Here is an 18,754-nt window from a genome sequence, read left to right on the forward strand (position 1 = left end):
CTAAATTATAAATTATATATTTGACTAAATTATAAATTCTATATCAGACTAAATTCTAAATTATATATTTGACTAAATTATAAATTCTATATCAGACTAAATTCTAAATTATATATTTGACTAAATTCTAAATTATATATTTGACTGAATTCTAAATTATATATTTGACTAAATTATAAATTCTATATCAGACTAAATTATAAATTCTATATCAGACTAAATTCTAAATTATATATTTGACTAAATTCTAAATTATATATTTGACTGAATTCTAAATTATATATTTGACTAAATTATAAATTCTATATCAGACTAAATTATAAATTCTATATCAGACTAAATTCTAAATTATATATTTGACTAAATTCTAAATTATATATTTGACTGAATTCTAAATTATATATTTGACTAAATTATAAATTCTATATCAGACTAAATTATAAATTCTATATCAGACTAAATTCTAAATTATATATTTGACTAAATTATAAATTCTATATCAGACTAAATTATAAATTCTATATCAGACTAAATTATAAATTCTATATCAGACTAAATTCTAAATTATATATTTGACTAAATTATAAATTCTATATCAGACTAAATTATAAATTCTATATCAGACTAAATTATAAATTCTATATCAGACTAAATTCTAAATTATATATTTGACTAAATTCTAAATTATATATTTGACTGAATTCTAAATTATATATTTGACTAAATTATAAATTCTATATCAGACTAAATTATAAATTCTATATCAGACTAAATTATAAATTCTATATCAGACTAAATTATAAATTATATATTTGACTAAATTATAAATTCTATATCAGACTAAATTATAAATTCTATATCAGACTAAATTCTAAATTATATATTTGACTAAATTCTAAATTATATATTTGACTGAATTCTAAATTATATATTTGACTAAATTATAAATTCTATATCAGACTAAATTATAAATTCTATATCAGACTAAATTATAAATTCTATATCAGACTAAATTGTAAATTATATATTTGACTAAATTATAAATTCTATATCAGACTAAATTATAAATTCTATATCAGACTAAATTATAAATTCTATATCAGACTAAATTATAAATTATATATTTGACTAAATTATAAATTCTATATCAGACTAAATTATAAATTCTATATCAGACTAAATTATAAATTCTATATCAGACTAAATTATAAATTCTATATCAGACTAAATTATAAATTCTATATCAGACTAAATTATAAATTCTATATCAGACTAAATTATAAATTATATATTTGACTAAATTATAAATTCTATATCAGACTAAATTATAAATTCTATATCAGACTAAATTATAAATTCTATATCAGACTAAATTATAAATTCTATATCAGACTAAATTATAAATTCTATATCAGACTAAATTATAAATTCTATATCAGACTAAATTATAAATTATATATTTGACTAAATTATAAATTCTATATCAGACTAAATTATAAATTCTATATCAGACTAAATTATAAATTCTATATCAGCCTAAATTATAAATTCTATATCAGACTAAATTATAAATTCTATATCAGACTAAATTATAAATTCTATATCAGCCTAAATTATAAATTCTATATCAGACTAAATTATAAATTCTATATCAGACTAAATTATAAATTCTATATCAGCCTAAATTATAAATTCTATATCAGACTAAATTATAAATTCTATATCAGACTAAATTATAAATTCTATATCAGACTAAATTATAAATTCTATATCAGACTAAATTATAAATTCTATATCAGACTAAATTATAAATTCTATATCAGACTAAATTATAAATTATATATTTGACTAAATTATAAATTCTATATCAGACTAAATTATAAATTCTATATCAGGCTAAATTATAAATTCTATATCAGCCTAAATTATAAATTCTATATCAGCCTAAATTATAAATTCTATATCAGACTAAATTATAAATTCTATATCAGCCTAAATTATAAATTCTATATCAGACTAAATTATAAATTCTATATCAAACTAAATTATAAATTCTATATCAGACTAAATTATAAATTCTATATCAGACTAAATTATAAATTCTATATCAGACTAAATTATAAATTCTATATCAGCCTAAATTATAAATTCTATATCAGCCTAAATTATAAATTCTATATCAGACTAAATTATAAATTCTATATCAGACTAAATTATAAATTCTATATCAGACTAAATTATAAATTCTATATCAGACTAAATTATAAATTCTATATCAGACTAAATTATAAATTATATATTTGACTAAATTATAAATTCTATATCAGACTAAATTATAAATTCTATATCAGACTAAATTATAAATTCTATATCAGCCTAAATTATAAATTCTATATCAGACTAAATTATAAATTCTATATCAGCCTAAATTATAAATTCTATATCAGACTAAATTATAAATTCTATATCAGACTAAATTATAAATTCTATATCAGACTAAATTATAAATTCTATATTAGACTAAATAAATTATAAATTCTATATTTGACTAAATTATAAATTCTATATCAGACTAAATTATAAATTCTATATCAGACTAAATTATAAATTCTATATCAGCCTAAATTATAAATTCTATATCAGACTAAATTATAAATTCTATATCAGACTAAATTATAAATTCTATATCAGACTAAATTATAAATTCTATATCCAGACTATGAACATGCGAAATCGTTGGAACCAATCGCGTAATTTCTTCCAAAAAGTGTGTCACGTGGTCATGACATCACACACAAAACCAAACTCAGCAGCTGTAAATATGGCGTCAAAAGATGAAAATCGACCATCAAGAATGAACACTGGCGTGCCCAGTACTTCTGGAAGTACACATTACCAGAAGTTACGCAGTGAGAGCAGTGAACAGGTTTGTATTTCAATTTCTTGAAAAGATTACACCAATGTGTGTATTATAGACGTACCAAACAGCTGCCAATTATAAATTATCATCTCATCCGTACCCACCCACCCACCCGAAATGGCTGGTCTATTAAAGAAAACAAAATGTGATTTTATTCATAGCCGTTTGAAAGAGGAAATATTTTAGAATTCTAGCAAGTTACTCCTTTCCCATGGATTATGTTGTTCTAGTTTAAAACCTATATTGACAATTTGAATCGTCCTTTAAAACACCTAACAGCTGCCGTTTACCATGTCTGGAAAGACTATAAGCACTGCCGCCGTGTATATAATTTACTTAAAGCTATTCGTAGGCTGCCGCATACCTCGTAACACGATATACGTAATATACTCATTACCCGTATTTCGATATTTGCAAGTTACTGTTTAAACTTTTACAAATAAGAATGTTTAAATGAATATTGAGTGACTCTCATTGGTGGAAAGTTCAGTATTGTCGCCCAATAATTGCACTTTATTAATAGTTAACTCATTTGTATGACATATCAAATTAAATAATGAATTAAACAAGACTCCAGCTTCTTAGTTTATTTTATAAGGTTTATTTAGTATAAGCGGTATGTAATACAGCATATGGTATAAAGGTAAATTCTACGTAAATCTAAGAAAAGGAATAATATACTCAGACCAGTATATGAAAATGTTACTTTATGGCCCTGTTTTATGATCTTTTCCAGTGATAGTAATCACTTTAGTTCTCAATAAAAGAAGGTAAACAAATTTTTGCACCAAGATCAATGAGTTGCTCTGATAACATTTCCTTTTTTAAATTGGCAATCCGAGATAAATAGTCATACAGTATTTCATATGATTTGAATACAGAACTCTGCCAACCACTCAACATACTTAGGTAATAATGAGACATCATTTTAAATGTCATATTTATATCTAAGACAAGATTTAATGTTTGTTCCATCTTCTTCATCTTGTTTTAGTTGAATTTAGCATCAGCTTCCAGAGTACAAGTAGGGATATGAAATTGGTTAGTTTTTTCAATATTTTTTGACCAAATTAGGTTGGCTTTTTAAGGCATGTACTGGTGTTATGTTGAATACCCCCTCCTCTCTCTCTACATACATACATCCATAAATATGCTCAATGATTGTATACAGTGTCAATAGCCTAGTGGTTAGAGCATCTGCCTTGGATGCGTGAAGTTGTAGGTTTGAACCCCAGTCGAGTCATACAAAAGACTTAAAAAAATGGTACTAACAGCTGCCTTGCTTGGCGTTCAGCATTAATAGGTTAGTGTTAAGACTGGTTGTCCTGGATTCAGACATAGCGGTATGACTGAAAACTTGTAAAAGCTATTGTTAAAAAAATAATAAACACCCATATACAGTGTTATACACATGTGGCCATACTGTGTTTTTTTATTTATTAATTGGTTAGGTTAAATCACTGCATGTAAACTTCCATCTCCACCCAGCATTTTATGAAGGATATTATTTTCTTGCAGGTGCTTGTCATGGGTGTTCCATCAGACCGTCCAGAACTTGGTATATACACAGCAACAATGCAGCAAAACAAAGGTAGTTCTCTAAGTGTGCATTGATTATCCATTTCCATATGACTAACAGAAAAGTTTTAAATTACTAAGCAACTATATTTGCAGATTGTCCTCCATAACAGTTCTGATACATATAGTGCTTTCATTAAGCTTTGGTTTCTAAAGGCTGAAATAGTTTTGTTTCTGTTGTTTTATCTTCACAAAAGACACTTCAAATATTGTTCAAAGTGGAGAGGTAAATGAGTTGTTACTATGATGAAATGTCCATTAATGCATACAGTGTCCAAGAAAATGTTTCTAAAATTAATATAAATGCTAGATTCTTGTATGGTTGTATAAAGTAACTTAAAATTGGTATGCAAGGATCTATCCCTCAAATCTCCAGGTGTTTCCAACAGTTTTAAAGTTAAGAATGTATAAGAGACATTCAGTGAATGGTGAAACACTGGAAACTCATAGTGAAAACCAAACTTGAGAGGATATGACATCTTATTCTGACAATAAATATAATCATTTAAGGAGCTGTGACTGATTTAAAAAATGATGCAAATGCAGTGTTTTGTAGTCAAAACTTATCAAATCATTGGAATCTTAGCTGTTTAATACCAGTAGTTTAACCCTGTGCAGGCCTGTTATGGATTGATTACTTCACAATAGTACTTTGGTGACATTTTGTTTTCACCCCCAAGATAACAAAAGTTGACAAAAGATGTATAAATGGATTCCATCTTGCCATCTGTGTATTAGACTGTCAAGCACATTTTCAGTTTAAGAGCATCATTCCCAAACAATTCAAAATATCTTTTATAAAACTTGTTAGCCTTTTTAAGCTGTTGATTCTGATGTGCCTTTTGCTATTCACAATTTTTCTTTTTGAATATTTGTAAAATAATTTTTCCATGTCCTTGTCCATCCATCCATCATCCTCACATTTATTTGTCTCACCACAAATCATAATGTGTTTTAATACAGACTGTCAGGGTTGTTAACCTGTATGGCTTGCATTAATTAGATAAGATGTAAGCAACAGAAATAACCTTTATTATCCATAACAGAATACTATTTTTGAGCTAGTTCACCATCAAACTCACCAAATTTGTCTGCTATGTAAGCATTATACATTTTCATGGACTTGAGCCTGTTAACTAATATTAAATTTGATTTTGTTTAATTCACAAGAAACTACTGTTTCAGGTTAATATTCCAAACTAAATGTTAATGTAAGAAAATATATTTTTTACAATAAAAAAAGTTGAAAGGGAAATATGTTATAAATTGATAATGATAACCATGCAACAGCACATCCAGAAAGGAACCTGCATATATTCTCACACATTAGTTCATGAAATACATATTTCAATATTTTGTATTATTCATGGTCAGTACTATTGTCATTTTCATGCTTTTATAATTCCCTTGCCCTGTTAAAACAATCGGGTTCAACAAAAAACATTAGAAGCCTTTATATACAGTGGCCCCCCTCTTGAATGTCTCTTTGACCGGTGTCCACCCACTTTTTATGGCCAGAATTCCATGGCACTGAAGAGTTCCTGTTTAAAAGTATCCCCAAGAAAGTCCACCCCTCAAATGCAAACAGCAGCAATTATAATTGTGCACAAATGTAAGATTCTCACTTCACAAGTGGCAACATTTTATTTTAATATGTGTCCGAAACCAATATTTGATTGGTACAGTAAGTAACATGATTATCTCTTCTGATGTCTATTTCCCAATGTCAGGTTTGAGTGTACCACTAAGGTTAATATATAATTATCTATAAATGCCAGGATTACAAAATGGTCTTCATGGGCTAAAAATAGATTTGTGGATTAGCACACAGGAAGAAATTAACCTTGAACAGCACTGAGTACCAGACAAAGACCAGAAAATCATGAGACAACTCATGCATCACTTCCTTTATAAACTAGGCATTTTGTCCACAAAAGTTTCATCTTCATAATCAATTGCAGTACAGTACCATTAGCAAAAAAGGAAAAAATCATTAGAAAACTTTAACAGTTCATCACGAAAATGGAGACCTATTACTTTAAAAGAAAAGTTAAAGTCATTCGACTCAACATCCTTAGCGGTGGTGTGTGGGGCCCAAATCGCTTCATGTTGGAAAGGCTCCAATCCAATACATTTTTTGTAACAGATAAGGAGGATATTCATCAGCATTGGAAAATGGAGTAAATGGAAAGAGCATTGTATATGTACCAAGATTTAAATGACATTTTTGAATGTTTCTGCAATTTGCATGATAAATATACCTCACTTGCATTTCATTCTTAAGTCGAGAAAAAGAATTATTCAGTTGTTCAATTTAAATAAGTCTGTTCTTAAGACAAGAACATTTTAATAATTAATGCTGCTTTTAAATGAAGATGTTAAATGCTTTGAAGTTGTATGTAACTTTCTTACTACCGTACTATGTACATTCTATACACTTATGCACAAAACATTTAGTCCTCAATTGAAAAGGCCACATAATAAGAACAGGGCCAGTGTGTGTATGTGTATATATATGTATATACATACACTTCTTATACATTTGAAAGATCCTTTTATCTTCAGTCAGTTTTGTTAAGGTGGTGGATAAGATGTAGATACGTAGAACTAATAATATATTGGTGGTGTGAATATTTCTATAGATAATGATGAAGTAAACAGTTGTGTGCAGTGTCTGTAAACTGCCACAGACTGGTTTTAATTATATATGATCTTTTTATTTTGTGTGTTTACAGAGTGGACTTCCAATCTCAGACGTAACATGAAATTATGTCATGCAGCAGTGACTCGGCAGTCAGCTTTTTGCCATCTTCTCCAAAGGATAACTTTACCAGAAACATCTTACATGTTCCTTTTGGAGAAGAGTATGATGGACACGGCAATAGCAGGATTGTCAGAAGGCTATGCATATCGTGTTGTATTTCGCCAGGGACGTCTGCACTATTTACGATTTTTTTTAAAGCGGCATTTTCAGTGGATTCTTTGAAAGCAAAGGTAATCACATCATCACAACATTATAGCTACATTTGAGACTCATGAAAGCAAATGCTCATGCTTTTGGGACATTCAAACTGGCTCCAAATTACTGGATGGTTAACTGGTGATCAAAGAACAGAGTACATTGTGCTTATGTTTGTAAGCATTTGTCAAATTCTATTCTACGACATCTCTTTGTAATTGCATTTATTCTATATTTGACCTATGACCACCTTAAATAAACCACAGGGGAGGGATACAAACTATCATACCCTAGTTGCAGCTATAAAAGTATAAAAATGTATGTTGAAATATCAGTTAAGTTAGAACAGTGTAGTTTAAAACCTTGTTTATCCCACTGATAGGAAAGTTTTTAGAAGTTGAATTTGTAGTTTTATTTCATTTAGCATTAAACTGAAATTAAGACTGTCAGAGAACAGTTATTAATCTTCTGATATGTGTGGTTAATGAAAGCACATTAGGCTTACAGTAATGTTATCTTTAACATTGTCATTTTGTCAAAATTTACAGGTATAGCTTTTTTATCAGGTTATCAGTTTATACAAATATTTAATGTTGTTTTCTCCTTGTTAAAGTCAATCTATTGATTATATATATATATATATATATATATATATATATATATATATATATATATATATATATATATATATATAATTGTATTGCATCTGATAAACATTGTTAACTTTTCATTCTGAAGAATTATAGTGGATGAGTCTTTGTCTGCATGATTTGTTATCTCCAGAATCGAGGCACAACATTTTACCTATAAATCTTTCTCTTTCAAGGTTTGGATATTATCAAACAGGCGCTTGAATGTGATAGAAACGAGGATTTTTTTTGGGAAAACATATTTACATTGGATGATATCAAAGCAGCTGAAGGAGAATACTTTAATTTGCTAACCGAGAAACGCAAAAAGCTGCCAGAGCCAGGTTTGTGCATTATTCAAGGCTTTCTTCTTACTAATACATGACCAAATATACCTGTAGCCTGCCAGCTTTCTAGTTAATACTGAAGTGTTTAGAAGCCACAAAATCAACTATCTTAAAACCTAACTTTGAACAAAAATGAAGTGAGAACAAGATAGGCATTGTTGATGTGAAATGTGAACAGAAGATTGTCTTTAATGTTTAATAGTGCATTTAATTTTATACTTTGTAGTGTTGGTACCATAGTAATATACACTTACCAACTCCTACTTCAAGTTTGAGAATACAGCTTAAACAGAAGAATGTCTTGTAGTGTCCATAAGACAAGTACATCATTTAGATGTCAAGTAATTTTTATTTCAAGAGGTACATGAGGAAACAAAGTAGAACACATGATCTTATGAGTGATAAAAATGGAAAATATGTCATTTTATAAAAGAAAAGTAGCCAGAAACCAAAATGGCAACAACATCAAAGCAATTTAACCAGACCTTCAAATTGTTAAATATTAAGCAGCTACAGTAAGGAAACAAGTAAGATAAAGTGAATGACATCCACAAAGAGCACTAAACCTGCAAACAAAATTGCACCATTCATCCCAGTAAAACCTTTATACTTTATGTACATTTTACAGAAATTTAACATCTATACCTTGTATATTTTACCATGTATATAACTTGCATCGAAATAGTCACGTTTAGTTCTTTTGACAGAGGGTATGGATCTTTTTTTGTGCATGCTGGCAAGTAGATGCATGCCATAACCTACATTTGATTGTCTGTGGTGAGCAAGTTTAACACAGTAACATTATGCTTATAGTGTTGTTTTTTTTTTTTGTTTTTTTTTTTTTGTTTCATTACAGAGTCAAAGAAATTACCATCCACAGGAAGAAGGTATTCCGAAATACTGTTCCAAAATAAATACAGTATTAGGAAGTCGTTAGATCATCTTCTTCATCACATACAAACAAATATTTTCAAAGAAAATAATTTTGAGTGTATGGGGGTGATGGTGTACATAGAGAAGAAAAAGAGCTACAAAGACAAGCAGAATGCGAAGTAAGTATTAAGAAGAAATGCAGGAAATCATTATTACCTTTCCATCAGTCTTTCTATATCCATCTTTCATTTTCCATTTGTTATAACCATGCCCATATGCTAATTCATATATGTCTATCCTTCCTTCCATTCAGCACACTGTTAAGACAATTAGTCTCTCATATATTTATATGAGTTGCCATAAAACATGTTATATGTACTGGTCATTACCTAAATATGCACCAACTGTCCAGTCACTTTGCACCTGCTGTTGTTGTAGGGTTTAACGCCATTTTTCAGCACAAGATAGGCTATACATGGCGGCCAGTATTAATGGTGGAGGAAGAACCCGGAAAACCCCCAGAAAGAACCACCGACCGACGATAAGCTACCAGCAAGCTTTCTCACATAACCACATTATCCGAATCCGAGACTCATTTGCCCCTGCAATTTTTATTATATGTATTGCTCTTTCTGTAATTGAATGTCACAGTCTTGTTAGTACAGTTAGCATGGGTTGATGTGACACAGACTTTTTCCATTGGCTGGTGTGACCATCTTGTGTGAAAATCAATTGGCCCTGCAGAAAATCAACTGGCTCTCCCAATCAGAGGAAAATAATGATGGAGGAAAATTTAATTGGGCCGATGGCCATCAATTTTAAATGACCTTCCTCAGAACCCACAGGTATTCGTCTGGCAAGCCAGCAACAAAATTGCCCCCTGAACTAGTCCTTTTGTTTTTAATTGGACTAGGAACTTGGTAAATCCTATGGTCATTATCAGAAGATACATATATTAATGAATCAGTGTGCTTCTGCAATTTTTGTTCATTTTTCTTTTGTAGATTAATGCAGTGCATGATACAAACTTGTGAGTGCAAATTGTACAACTTCTTTATGGATTGTAATGAAATTCAGTACAATATTATGTTCATTAACAAATAATGCATATATCAAATCACTGTTCCGCTAATTAAGTTTAGAATTATTGCCCTTTATTGACTTCAATCTAAAGACAGTGCATAATATAATCTAATGAATCATCTAATCTTTCAGATTTCATTGGATTGCCATGACATTTGGAAAAATGTTTTCATCATTATCGGAAGTTGCATACGTTGACAAATCTCTGCTGCTATTTCAGTTAGAGCTAGTTACTTTCTTAGATTAATGTTTGATAGGATTTTGTGAAGTCAGCTTGTCTCACATTTTTCATTGGATTGCCATGTAACTGCATGTTACAGTCATCATTTGAAAATGTTCATATAAACAGTTCACTTTGCTTTTGCAATTTTAGTCTGATGTATTGTCGTGCAGCAGAATGCATTGTTAAAATCTTGTCAGTGCTACCGATTGTGGTGCCTTTTTGAAAGGATCATGAAAATTGGCACGTGTGACAATATTCATCTAAAATTGCATGTACAAATCTTTGTGCTCCCATGATATTTGTAAGGGTTGTGGACATTTTTGGATTACAGTGGATACAGTGTATGACCAAATTTTGTTAATGCAATTACTCAAAGTATTTAGTGGATTGCCCTGAAACTTGGTACTTGTTCAGCTCATCATGAGAAGACAAGTTTCTTTACAGGCATTTCACTTGCACTTTTTTAAAAACAGTTGTGCACTGTTAAGCTCTACGCGTCTTCATCATGGGCTAGGGGTGTGATGTTGAGGAGGCATTGGTATATTTATATGATCAAATTGCTCACATTTCCTCTAGCTGTGAGCATCATTGTTAGTAGCCTTTTCAAAAAAAACCAAATACAATTCGTTAGGTTAACTGCATTGTATGTGAACTTGATTCTTTTAATGAGTGTGTCTTTGCAGCTCAATTGCTGACTTAGTTATTGGTCTTTTTTAATAAGAACTGAATCTGTACAATACCCGTTTGATAACCTAATTACTGGAAGAAAAATTCGATATTGTGTTTGTGAGTGATCACTGTTACATGCTGCCATTCAAGTATGTGCATGATATTGTTGAAATGTGACATGAGTAATTGACTTATGATCATTCTTGCAGGGTACAAAATTGATTGAGATCTCATGATGGGTTTGGCTTTACTATTTGCAATCTGTAACAAATACACTAAAGAGAAAAAATTGGTACTTGAGATTTTCAATTGCTTTTGTAGTGTAGTCATTTTGCAGGGTCTTACGTTTTGCATAAAATCTCCATCGAGAAATATTAATCACAGATTTGTTTCAACTAGCATGCAGTAAAAGAATAATATGTTTTCTTTTCCTACATTTCAGTTTTTTTTCTGCCAGTAAATGATTTGATGGGACTGCCTTTCAGGCCGCTTTTGAAACTCACAGAACTGAAGTTTGTATGTGCCAACAAGTTACATTCTCAGATGTCTTTGTTCCACTTGAATATCCAGTTTCATGGGATCAGCAGCTTCAATATATCTCCATGTTTCCAAATTGGCATAAATGGCAGCACAAGACAGTTTCTTATTCCCAGTGGCTATCAATTCCAGATATGAAAGAAAAGTATAAACCTGCTTCACTAAGGAATCAGGTGCTGTACAATTTTAGAGAGGGTAACATGGATAAGTTCTATTCCATTTGCTCCAAATATAAAAACATTGCCTTAGATCCAGCTCAGTCTACTTCCACATTTGAAAGTTTACCCGAGTCATCTGATTATGGTGACATAGTTCCCCCTGCATCCAAACGCAAACGTCATGAACCTACTTGACGTTTGACAATTGAAGAATTGATGACAAACATACACACTGTAGACCCTCAGTTTTCTTCAGAAAATATAGCTGAAGAAAGATCTTGTTATGATAAATTCAAATATGCAATGATTGAAAATGGTCATGTAATTTGGCGACGTAGTGCAGCTAATGTGAATATTTTTACAATGAATGAAGTTAGTATGACAACTGGACTGTTTCAGGAAGACTGTTATGTTCATTTGACCAAAAAAGATATAGATAACTGAATTGTCTTGTAGCTGTGGAATGTATGGCATATTACTGCAGTTAGCCGCAATAAGTATACCTCAGGAAAATCTTGATGAGATAGATCTGAGTGATGTGAAATGCTGCCATATGAGACTTTTTAATGAATTGATCAGAGACCATATACCTTCTCTATTAAATAATTCTTCCAGGTCAGAAAATAAGATAATTGAAAAACTTGAAGCTGCCAAAGATAAATTAATGAGCCTATTTGCCAGATGCCAACCTCATCTGATAAAACTTTGAAGTTCTCAGTGTATTCTGATGATGACAAAACATGTACTTTTGTTCATATCACTGACAATAGACTATCTTGTCAGTCTGGATTTTGTAATGCACTTTATTCATCTTCAAAATGTAAAGTTCTCCGTCTTGACAATGCTGAGACCCTTTGTCCTCACCTCAATCAATTGAAAGTCCATGCTAACACATGGATGGATCTACTGATGGGATCAGGCCAGATACAATTACAGTGGTGTGTTCTTGGCAAGGTACTTTGCCCCAATAAACTACATTGTGTTGATGTACTGTAAAATGCCAAACCAAACTTAATTTGGGAGAATGTATTTAAAAGAGAATGAAAATAACTAATATTAAATAAGGGTCTATGGTAAAATGCATTCAGGTAGCTCAATATTATGCTCGTGATCACATCAACAACTGACATAAATCATTACAACAATTATACAAACTATATGCATGTAACAGAAGTAAATTACCTGTAATTACCATTTATTATTGGTTACAGTTTTAATTACATAGTCACCATACATTATTTTTCTAACGTATCTTTCATCAGCTCTCTTACTTATTATGAGTGGGAATGTGAACATACTGTTTGAGAAAAATATATGATGTTTACATGAAAAAACTGAGGTTATCTATCAGTTTTGTATGGAAGAGTTAGTGCATTATCAACTAGTGTGTAATAAAGGAAGGATAAATTGCTTGGAGAAAAAAAGTTATTGCCTAAAGAAAACATCTGGAATACAGAATAATCATCGTCTTTGTGACTTCCAGTATTTGTGTGGACCAAGGATGGATGTACTTTCATTGATTGACTATCATACAGAATTGTCATATGCATATTACTTATTATGGAAAATTATACAATATATGTACTAATTGCTTATCCATAATTTAAATCAAATTTCATTCTAAAACAATTGTATCATTGTCAGATTTTTCTGCACATGTTAATGGGATTCAGTACAGGTTCAGATGGACCAGGACTAGACAGTTAATATCACATCCTGTACACAATAAATAAAAGTGCATTTACTTTGGTTATGCTGCATCTTCAGGAAATATTTGTCACATTGCAACAAGAAATTTGGTTAAAGTTTGGTCCTTGAACATTCACTCTCTGTTCATCCTTTTCCTCAGTCATATTTGAATTACTTAAAGTTTTGTTTAATTGATTGATTTCAGGTAGGATGTGTCTTTCCTAATGGAGAGACAATTGCAGTATCCCATATTTCCACTGTATATACATGTCATGGACCTGTAAAACACAAGGTATAAATTTTTGCTTTATTTTCTTCTTTCAGTGAGCTTCAGTTCATTGATGATGAACTAACTCATCTTTTAAGTAACCACTTTATTAGAAAGCATGGCATTTTTATTTGTTCCTATCTATTCATATCTCTGTCTTTATGTCAAAGATTGTTAGCATAAATATGCACACAAAAAAACATTTTATACCGACAAATGAAAAATATGTTGTTGCTTATATTGGCATGCATAAGTCCTTTTTATCAAGCGAAGATGTATCGACTAAGTTATGGGGATGTGGGAGAATAATCTTTCTATTGCTTTACAAACCCAAATCTAGTTCTTTGAAAACTCACAAATTTCACAACATGCATTAGCATCTAATTTTATGATATTAAAAGATTGACTTCAGTGGTCAAGACAGTGTACTTGCCTTAGTGTTTCCAGCAGTATAAAAGATAATAGTCTTAACTTTTTATCAGTGAGGAATCTGTTTTTACATTTGTTTGTATAATGTTTTATTTATTTGGTAAATGATACATTTTGTGTGTGTGTGTGTGTGATTTTATATTTAGATTTGTTATCACAGTTGTTTAAGTGTTAATCAGGATTCTGATATTTCTTATTTTGTATTTAGATTTGGTATCGCCATTGTTTAAGTGGCACTCGGGATTGTGACATAGGTCCAGGAGAGAGAGAGGCCATCCACTTTCTTGCCAGGGATACTGGAGCTGGCGATGAAATTGGCTGGGACTTTGTGGACCATGTTCTGAACTCATATATTTCTTTTGGCTTCTATTGTACAATCATGAATAGCTTCTACAAACGTGTCAGTCATAATTCTGCTTCTTTTATGTCAAATAATACTTTTATTGCTTGGTTTTTTTCCTGGATAAGTAAGTTCAATTTAGATTATAGACAGCCTTGTTCCATTTGCAAATTTAGTCCAAAATTGTTAGCTGCTGATGGAACTAAGATAGGCATCAACATTCAACATTCAACAGTTGTACCAATAGAGACTCCAACGAATGACTTTTCAATAGATCCTTGTCATCGAAGGAATAAGAGGGCTTTCATTAGCTTTGCCCAGGGTGATCATGATTCAAAGGATAAAGCTCAGAGTAGAAATCACTTACTCTACCTTTCTAAGAAAGTGCTTGGTACCTTGGGCAGTGCTAATGAGCTACCTTTAGAAGAGGAAAAAAACCGAAATGATATTCTGTTACAGCATGTTGATAGAAACTTTCACTCACTGTTGAATATTTTTATGCAAAATGGTTGTAGCAGCCGAGTATTGAGAAAGTTAGCAGTTCTTTTTATGATACTGTCTTCAAATCATTCCATTTCAAGCATTATTCCCTATCGATTTGTTGACGACTTCCAATCTATTTTGATTTACTTAGGAAAAATTCAGATTTAGACATAAATGTTATAAACAGAGTTGCCAAGTTTTCTCCTGAAATTAGAGATGTATTATTTGCAGTCACGAATACTTGTATATGTTCAGCAACTTTAGAAATTTTGGACCATCTGGTGTCAAGAGTGAAACAGCTTTTTTCAAACTGTAAAGAACCAGACCAGATTAATCCTAAACCAGGTAGTTATAATCCTGCTAAATTTGGGAGAGCATATTACTTCACCCCCCCCACCCCCCCCGGTAAGCAGTTAAGAGACACTCCAAAATACACAATGGATAAAATATCTCATAATAGTACTTATGATGATGAACCTGCAAGAGCTGAAGAAAAATGCCATAAAAATTACCCTGAAGTGGGAAGGAAGGGTACAACATACTTATTTCTCTGGTTTGACCCACAGCATTATGGGCATTGCTATGGATATCATATGATACCAGGACATGAAGGGAGAAAAGATCCTGCTTGTTCTGCTTATGCATACATGGAAAATGCCCCAGAAGAAATATTTTATGATTTTAGTTGCCAGCTTGAGGAGTACTGTTTGAATAAAGAACCTGGTTTTTGGAAAAACACATTTTTTTCATGATACATTTCATGGCTTTTCCCATAAGTGTCCACCAGTATACAAGTCATCACGTCTCATGTTGTTAAAAGAAATTAACACTGAAATATGTGAGCAAACAAATGCTTTTCTTCAGCACATCAAATATTCAGCAAGAGCTATGGGAATGGGTAAATTCAATCACTACTTGCAGTTTTTTATGCACCAATGGAGCCAGAAGAAAAAGAAGAACTGCAAAAGATGTACATTAGCTTTCAGTTATGTTGGTTGATACACTAACCACACTGTACTTATATCAGTCTAGTACAACAAATTTAATATGCATGATTTACTGTGCAAATGGATGTACCATATTTGAGCAGATTATTGTCCCTGTCTATAATATGCATCTTAAGACTATTTTAAGGCAGTTCTCTTACAAAATGGATATATTTATATTGCAAGTTGTTTGAGAATAAAATATGTTGACAGTAGAATAAAATATGTAGATCCTTCAAGTTTGCTGGTTTTGGATAATCTATAAATATTTTGATATGTTTGTTACGAATTTCAGATAGTGTTGTGGTTAGCACATGATATACCAAATCTGTTCTTAAGTTAATTAAACAGACCAGTGGTAAAACTGCAGTGATTAGTATTTCATCTATTTTCCAAGACTCTTAAATTGAGTATACATTGAACATGTTGTCCCCATGCATTTGTAACCTGTACAGAAGTGTCTGTACCTAATTATAATGTGACACATTGTCCCCACATATTTGTTACATGTAACAGTCTGTCCTCCTTTATCATGCGACAGATTTTCGTACAGCATTTTTTTTTACAGTTATGTGGAAAAGTGTAAAGTCGTATACATTATCTTTTCTTAAATTTAAAAGAAATTAATTCATATGAAACCTCTTTGTATCATTTTCATTCCCAATTGTTTTATTGTGGTCATTTTCTAAGATGATTTGATGCTTAAGGATTTTGTAGACTTATTTACTTCATGAAAATACCCAAAATGTTTTTTCTGTAACTACCAATGTAATGCTGATTATGTCACTTATCAGGTACCAATGAGTCTTCTGTCATAGATTTAAAGTGGACTTTTTTACACATTTTTTTGTAAAATATGAATGTTAAGTTCAGAGATTTTTAAACAGGAAGTAATAGGCATATGTTTTTGGTAGAAAAATATTTCCTGTACATGTATCAGTTGCTGTGAGAAGAATGGAATTTTATGAGAGCGTGTGTTCTGCTTAAGGAAAATTTAGACTTTACATGATTGGAAATTATGTCTTATAGTACTTTGCCTAATGCGTGGTATTTCCAGTGTGTGTGTGTGTGTGTGTGTGCTTAAGATTTATGTACCCCAATTACAATTCTGGGTAAGAAAGGTTCATAACCATTATACAGTTAAAAAGGAATAGAATATACTTGATAACATGTTAGGCTGATAACTTGTAAATAGACATTTTTATTTTCGTGAACTGTACTTAAATCATTTTGTTGCATTTATAAGGCTGGTCATCTCTGGAAAATAATGCATTTATGTTTTCCATAACAGTACTTGGATCCATGCATTGTTTAGGATTTGACATGCATTTATATTTGAGATCTGTATTATTTTGTTCAGTGAATGGTTATTGTTTGTATTTAAGAATTGTAATGTATTTGAAAAAGAGCAAAAATAAATGATTTGCTTGTTGTGAATGTGTTGATATTTTACCATGCAAAATATGAATAAATTGATTTCTCATTCATTGGAGTAAATTTGTATTTACATATATGATTTATGCTCTGGTCATAAGGCTGACATATTATGATGTCAGTTGATCTTTGACTGTATTCATTTTGGCAAAGTGGTACTAACTGTCCTTCATCTTAAGTTAAAGAACTATGCAGATTCTTACACTTTGGGTAAGATAAGCCCTATTGAATTTGGGATCAAGATGTGAAAATAGTGTCTTCTGTACATTATGTTTAGTTCAGGGTAGTATACCTTGACCAATGATTAAAGTTATTTATAACCACTATAATGTACCATGCACGGTATTCCTGTTATGTTATTGTTGCCATACTCCTTGAGTCCATCTGGCCATCTTCCCTGTCTATGATTAACACAGATTTCAGGAGTGCAATGAAAACTTGCACTGTAAGTACATCTTTGGATGGTGGTATGTTGTACATTGAGATATGTTCCTGTGACCTTCTAAAGAGTTTATTTAGCTATACTAGTCACAGCACAGAAGAGTTTATGGGATGATCTGTGTTGTCTGTCATCTATCTGTTTATGCTAAGATTGTTAGCACTTCTGCTACTCCTAAACTATCTCAAGTATTGCCATAACTTTACACACACACACACATTCATTCTCGGGTCTAATTGATCCTAAATGAAAATGGTGCCACTCAAACATCCAATACAGTCACCACAGCAGACAGCGTTTTGGAAAATATTGTTATTACTGTATTTCAGTGAATGGTAAAATAAACATGCGTTTTTCACAAAAAGACTTCTTATGATGTATGGTTGGTCTATTATTAACAATTGTATGGCCAAGCTAGTGTTGTGGATTTGCAGCATTTTTAGTTTATGACCAATCCATCACTATTACCTTTTGGATATTTCTTAGTGAATAGGTGTATCTGGCCATCTTGAAATGTTGCTTACAAAATGAAGGGAAATATTGTCATTTGGTTTTAGCCAGAAGACTAGTTTGTGGTGCCATTTTGGTCAGTACTTCAGACAGCTGGTCTTATTGACATTGTGTCTCTCTTCAAAAGACTTATTATGTATAGTTGGTAATAGGTAGAAATGTTGCCAATGTGATATTGGATGTGACCACTATGGCATCCA

The 18,754-nt window shown here is 31.0% G+C and overlaps 1 protein-coding gene across 4 annotated transcripts; it reads left to right on the forward strand.

Annotated features, from left to right (window-relative positions):
* Positions 1–2,723: 2,723 nt before the first annotated feature.
* LOC149775214 (uncharacterized) lies at positions 2,724–17,656 on the forward strand. Of its 4 annotated transcripts, none has more exons than XM_089944476.1 (8): positions 2,726–2,926; positions 4,439–4,511; positions 7,234–7,492; positions 8,284–8,430; positions 9,290–9,485; positions 11,724–12,930; positions 13,871–13,957; positions 14,571–17,656. In XM_089944476.1, the coding sequence occupies exons 6-8, from the start codon at positions 12,658–12,660 to the stop codon at positions 15,351–15,353; spliced, it is 1,143 nt and encodes a 380-aa protein (XP_089800602.1). In that variant the 5' UTR covers positions 2,726–2,926; positions 4,439–4,511; positions 7,234–7,492; positions 8,284–8,430; positions 9,290–9,485; positions 11,724–12,657; the 3' UTR covers positions 15,354–17,656. The 4 variants fall into 4 exon arrangements, with proteins under 4 accessions (XP_089800605.1, XP_089800602.1, XP_089800603.1 ...); XM_089944478.1 differs by having other exon boundaries at positions 2,727–2,926; positions 11,724–11,991; XM_089944479.1 differs by having other exon boundaries at positions 2,724–2,926; positions 9,290–12,930.
* The last annotated feature ends 1,098 nt before the right edge of the window (positions 17,657–18,754 follow it).

The sequence above is a fragment of the Sinohyriopsis cumingii genome, chromosome 19, assembly GCF_028554795.1.
Source record: "Sinohyriopsis cumingii isolate HCF-2022 chromosome 19, ASM2855479v2, whole genome shotgun sequence".
Taxonomy (NCBI): Eukaryota; Metazoa; Mollusca; class Bivalvia; order Unionida; family Unionidae; genus Sinohyriopsis; species Sinohyriopsis cumingii.

Excerpts from the sequence above, each read along its gene's own strand:
- LOC149775214 (XM_089944477.1), top strand. The coding sequence starts at position 12,658 with ATGCCAACCTCATCTGATAAAACTTTGAAGTTCTCAGTGTATTCTGAT. Across the intron at positions 12,931-13,870 it reads AGTGGTGTGTTCTTGGCAAG|GTAGGATGTGTCTTTCCTAA; the intron begins GTACTTTGCCCC and ends GATTGATTTCAG. Across the intron at positions 13,958-14,570 it reads ATGGACCTGTAAAACACAAG|ATTTGGTATCGCCATTGTTT; the intron begins GTATAAATTTTT and ends TTTTGTATTTAG.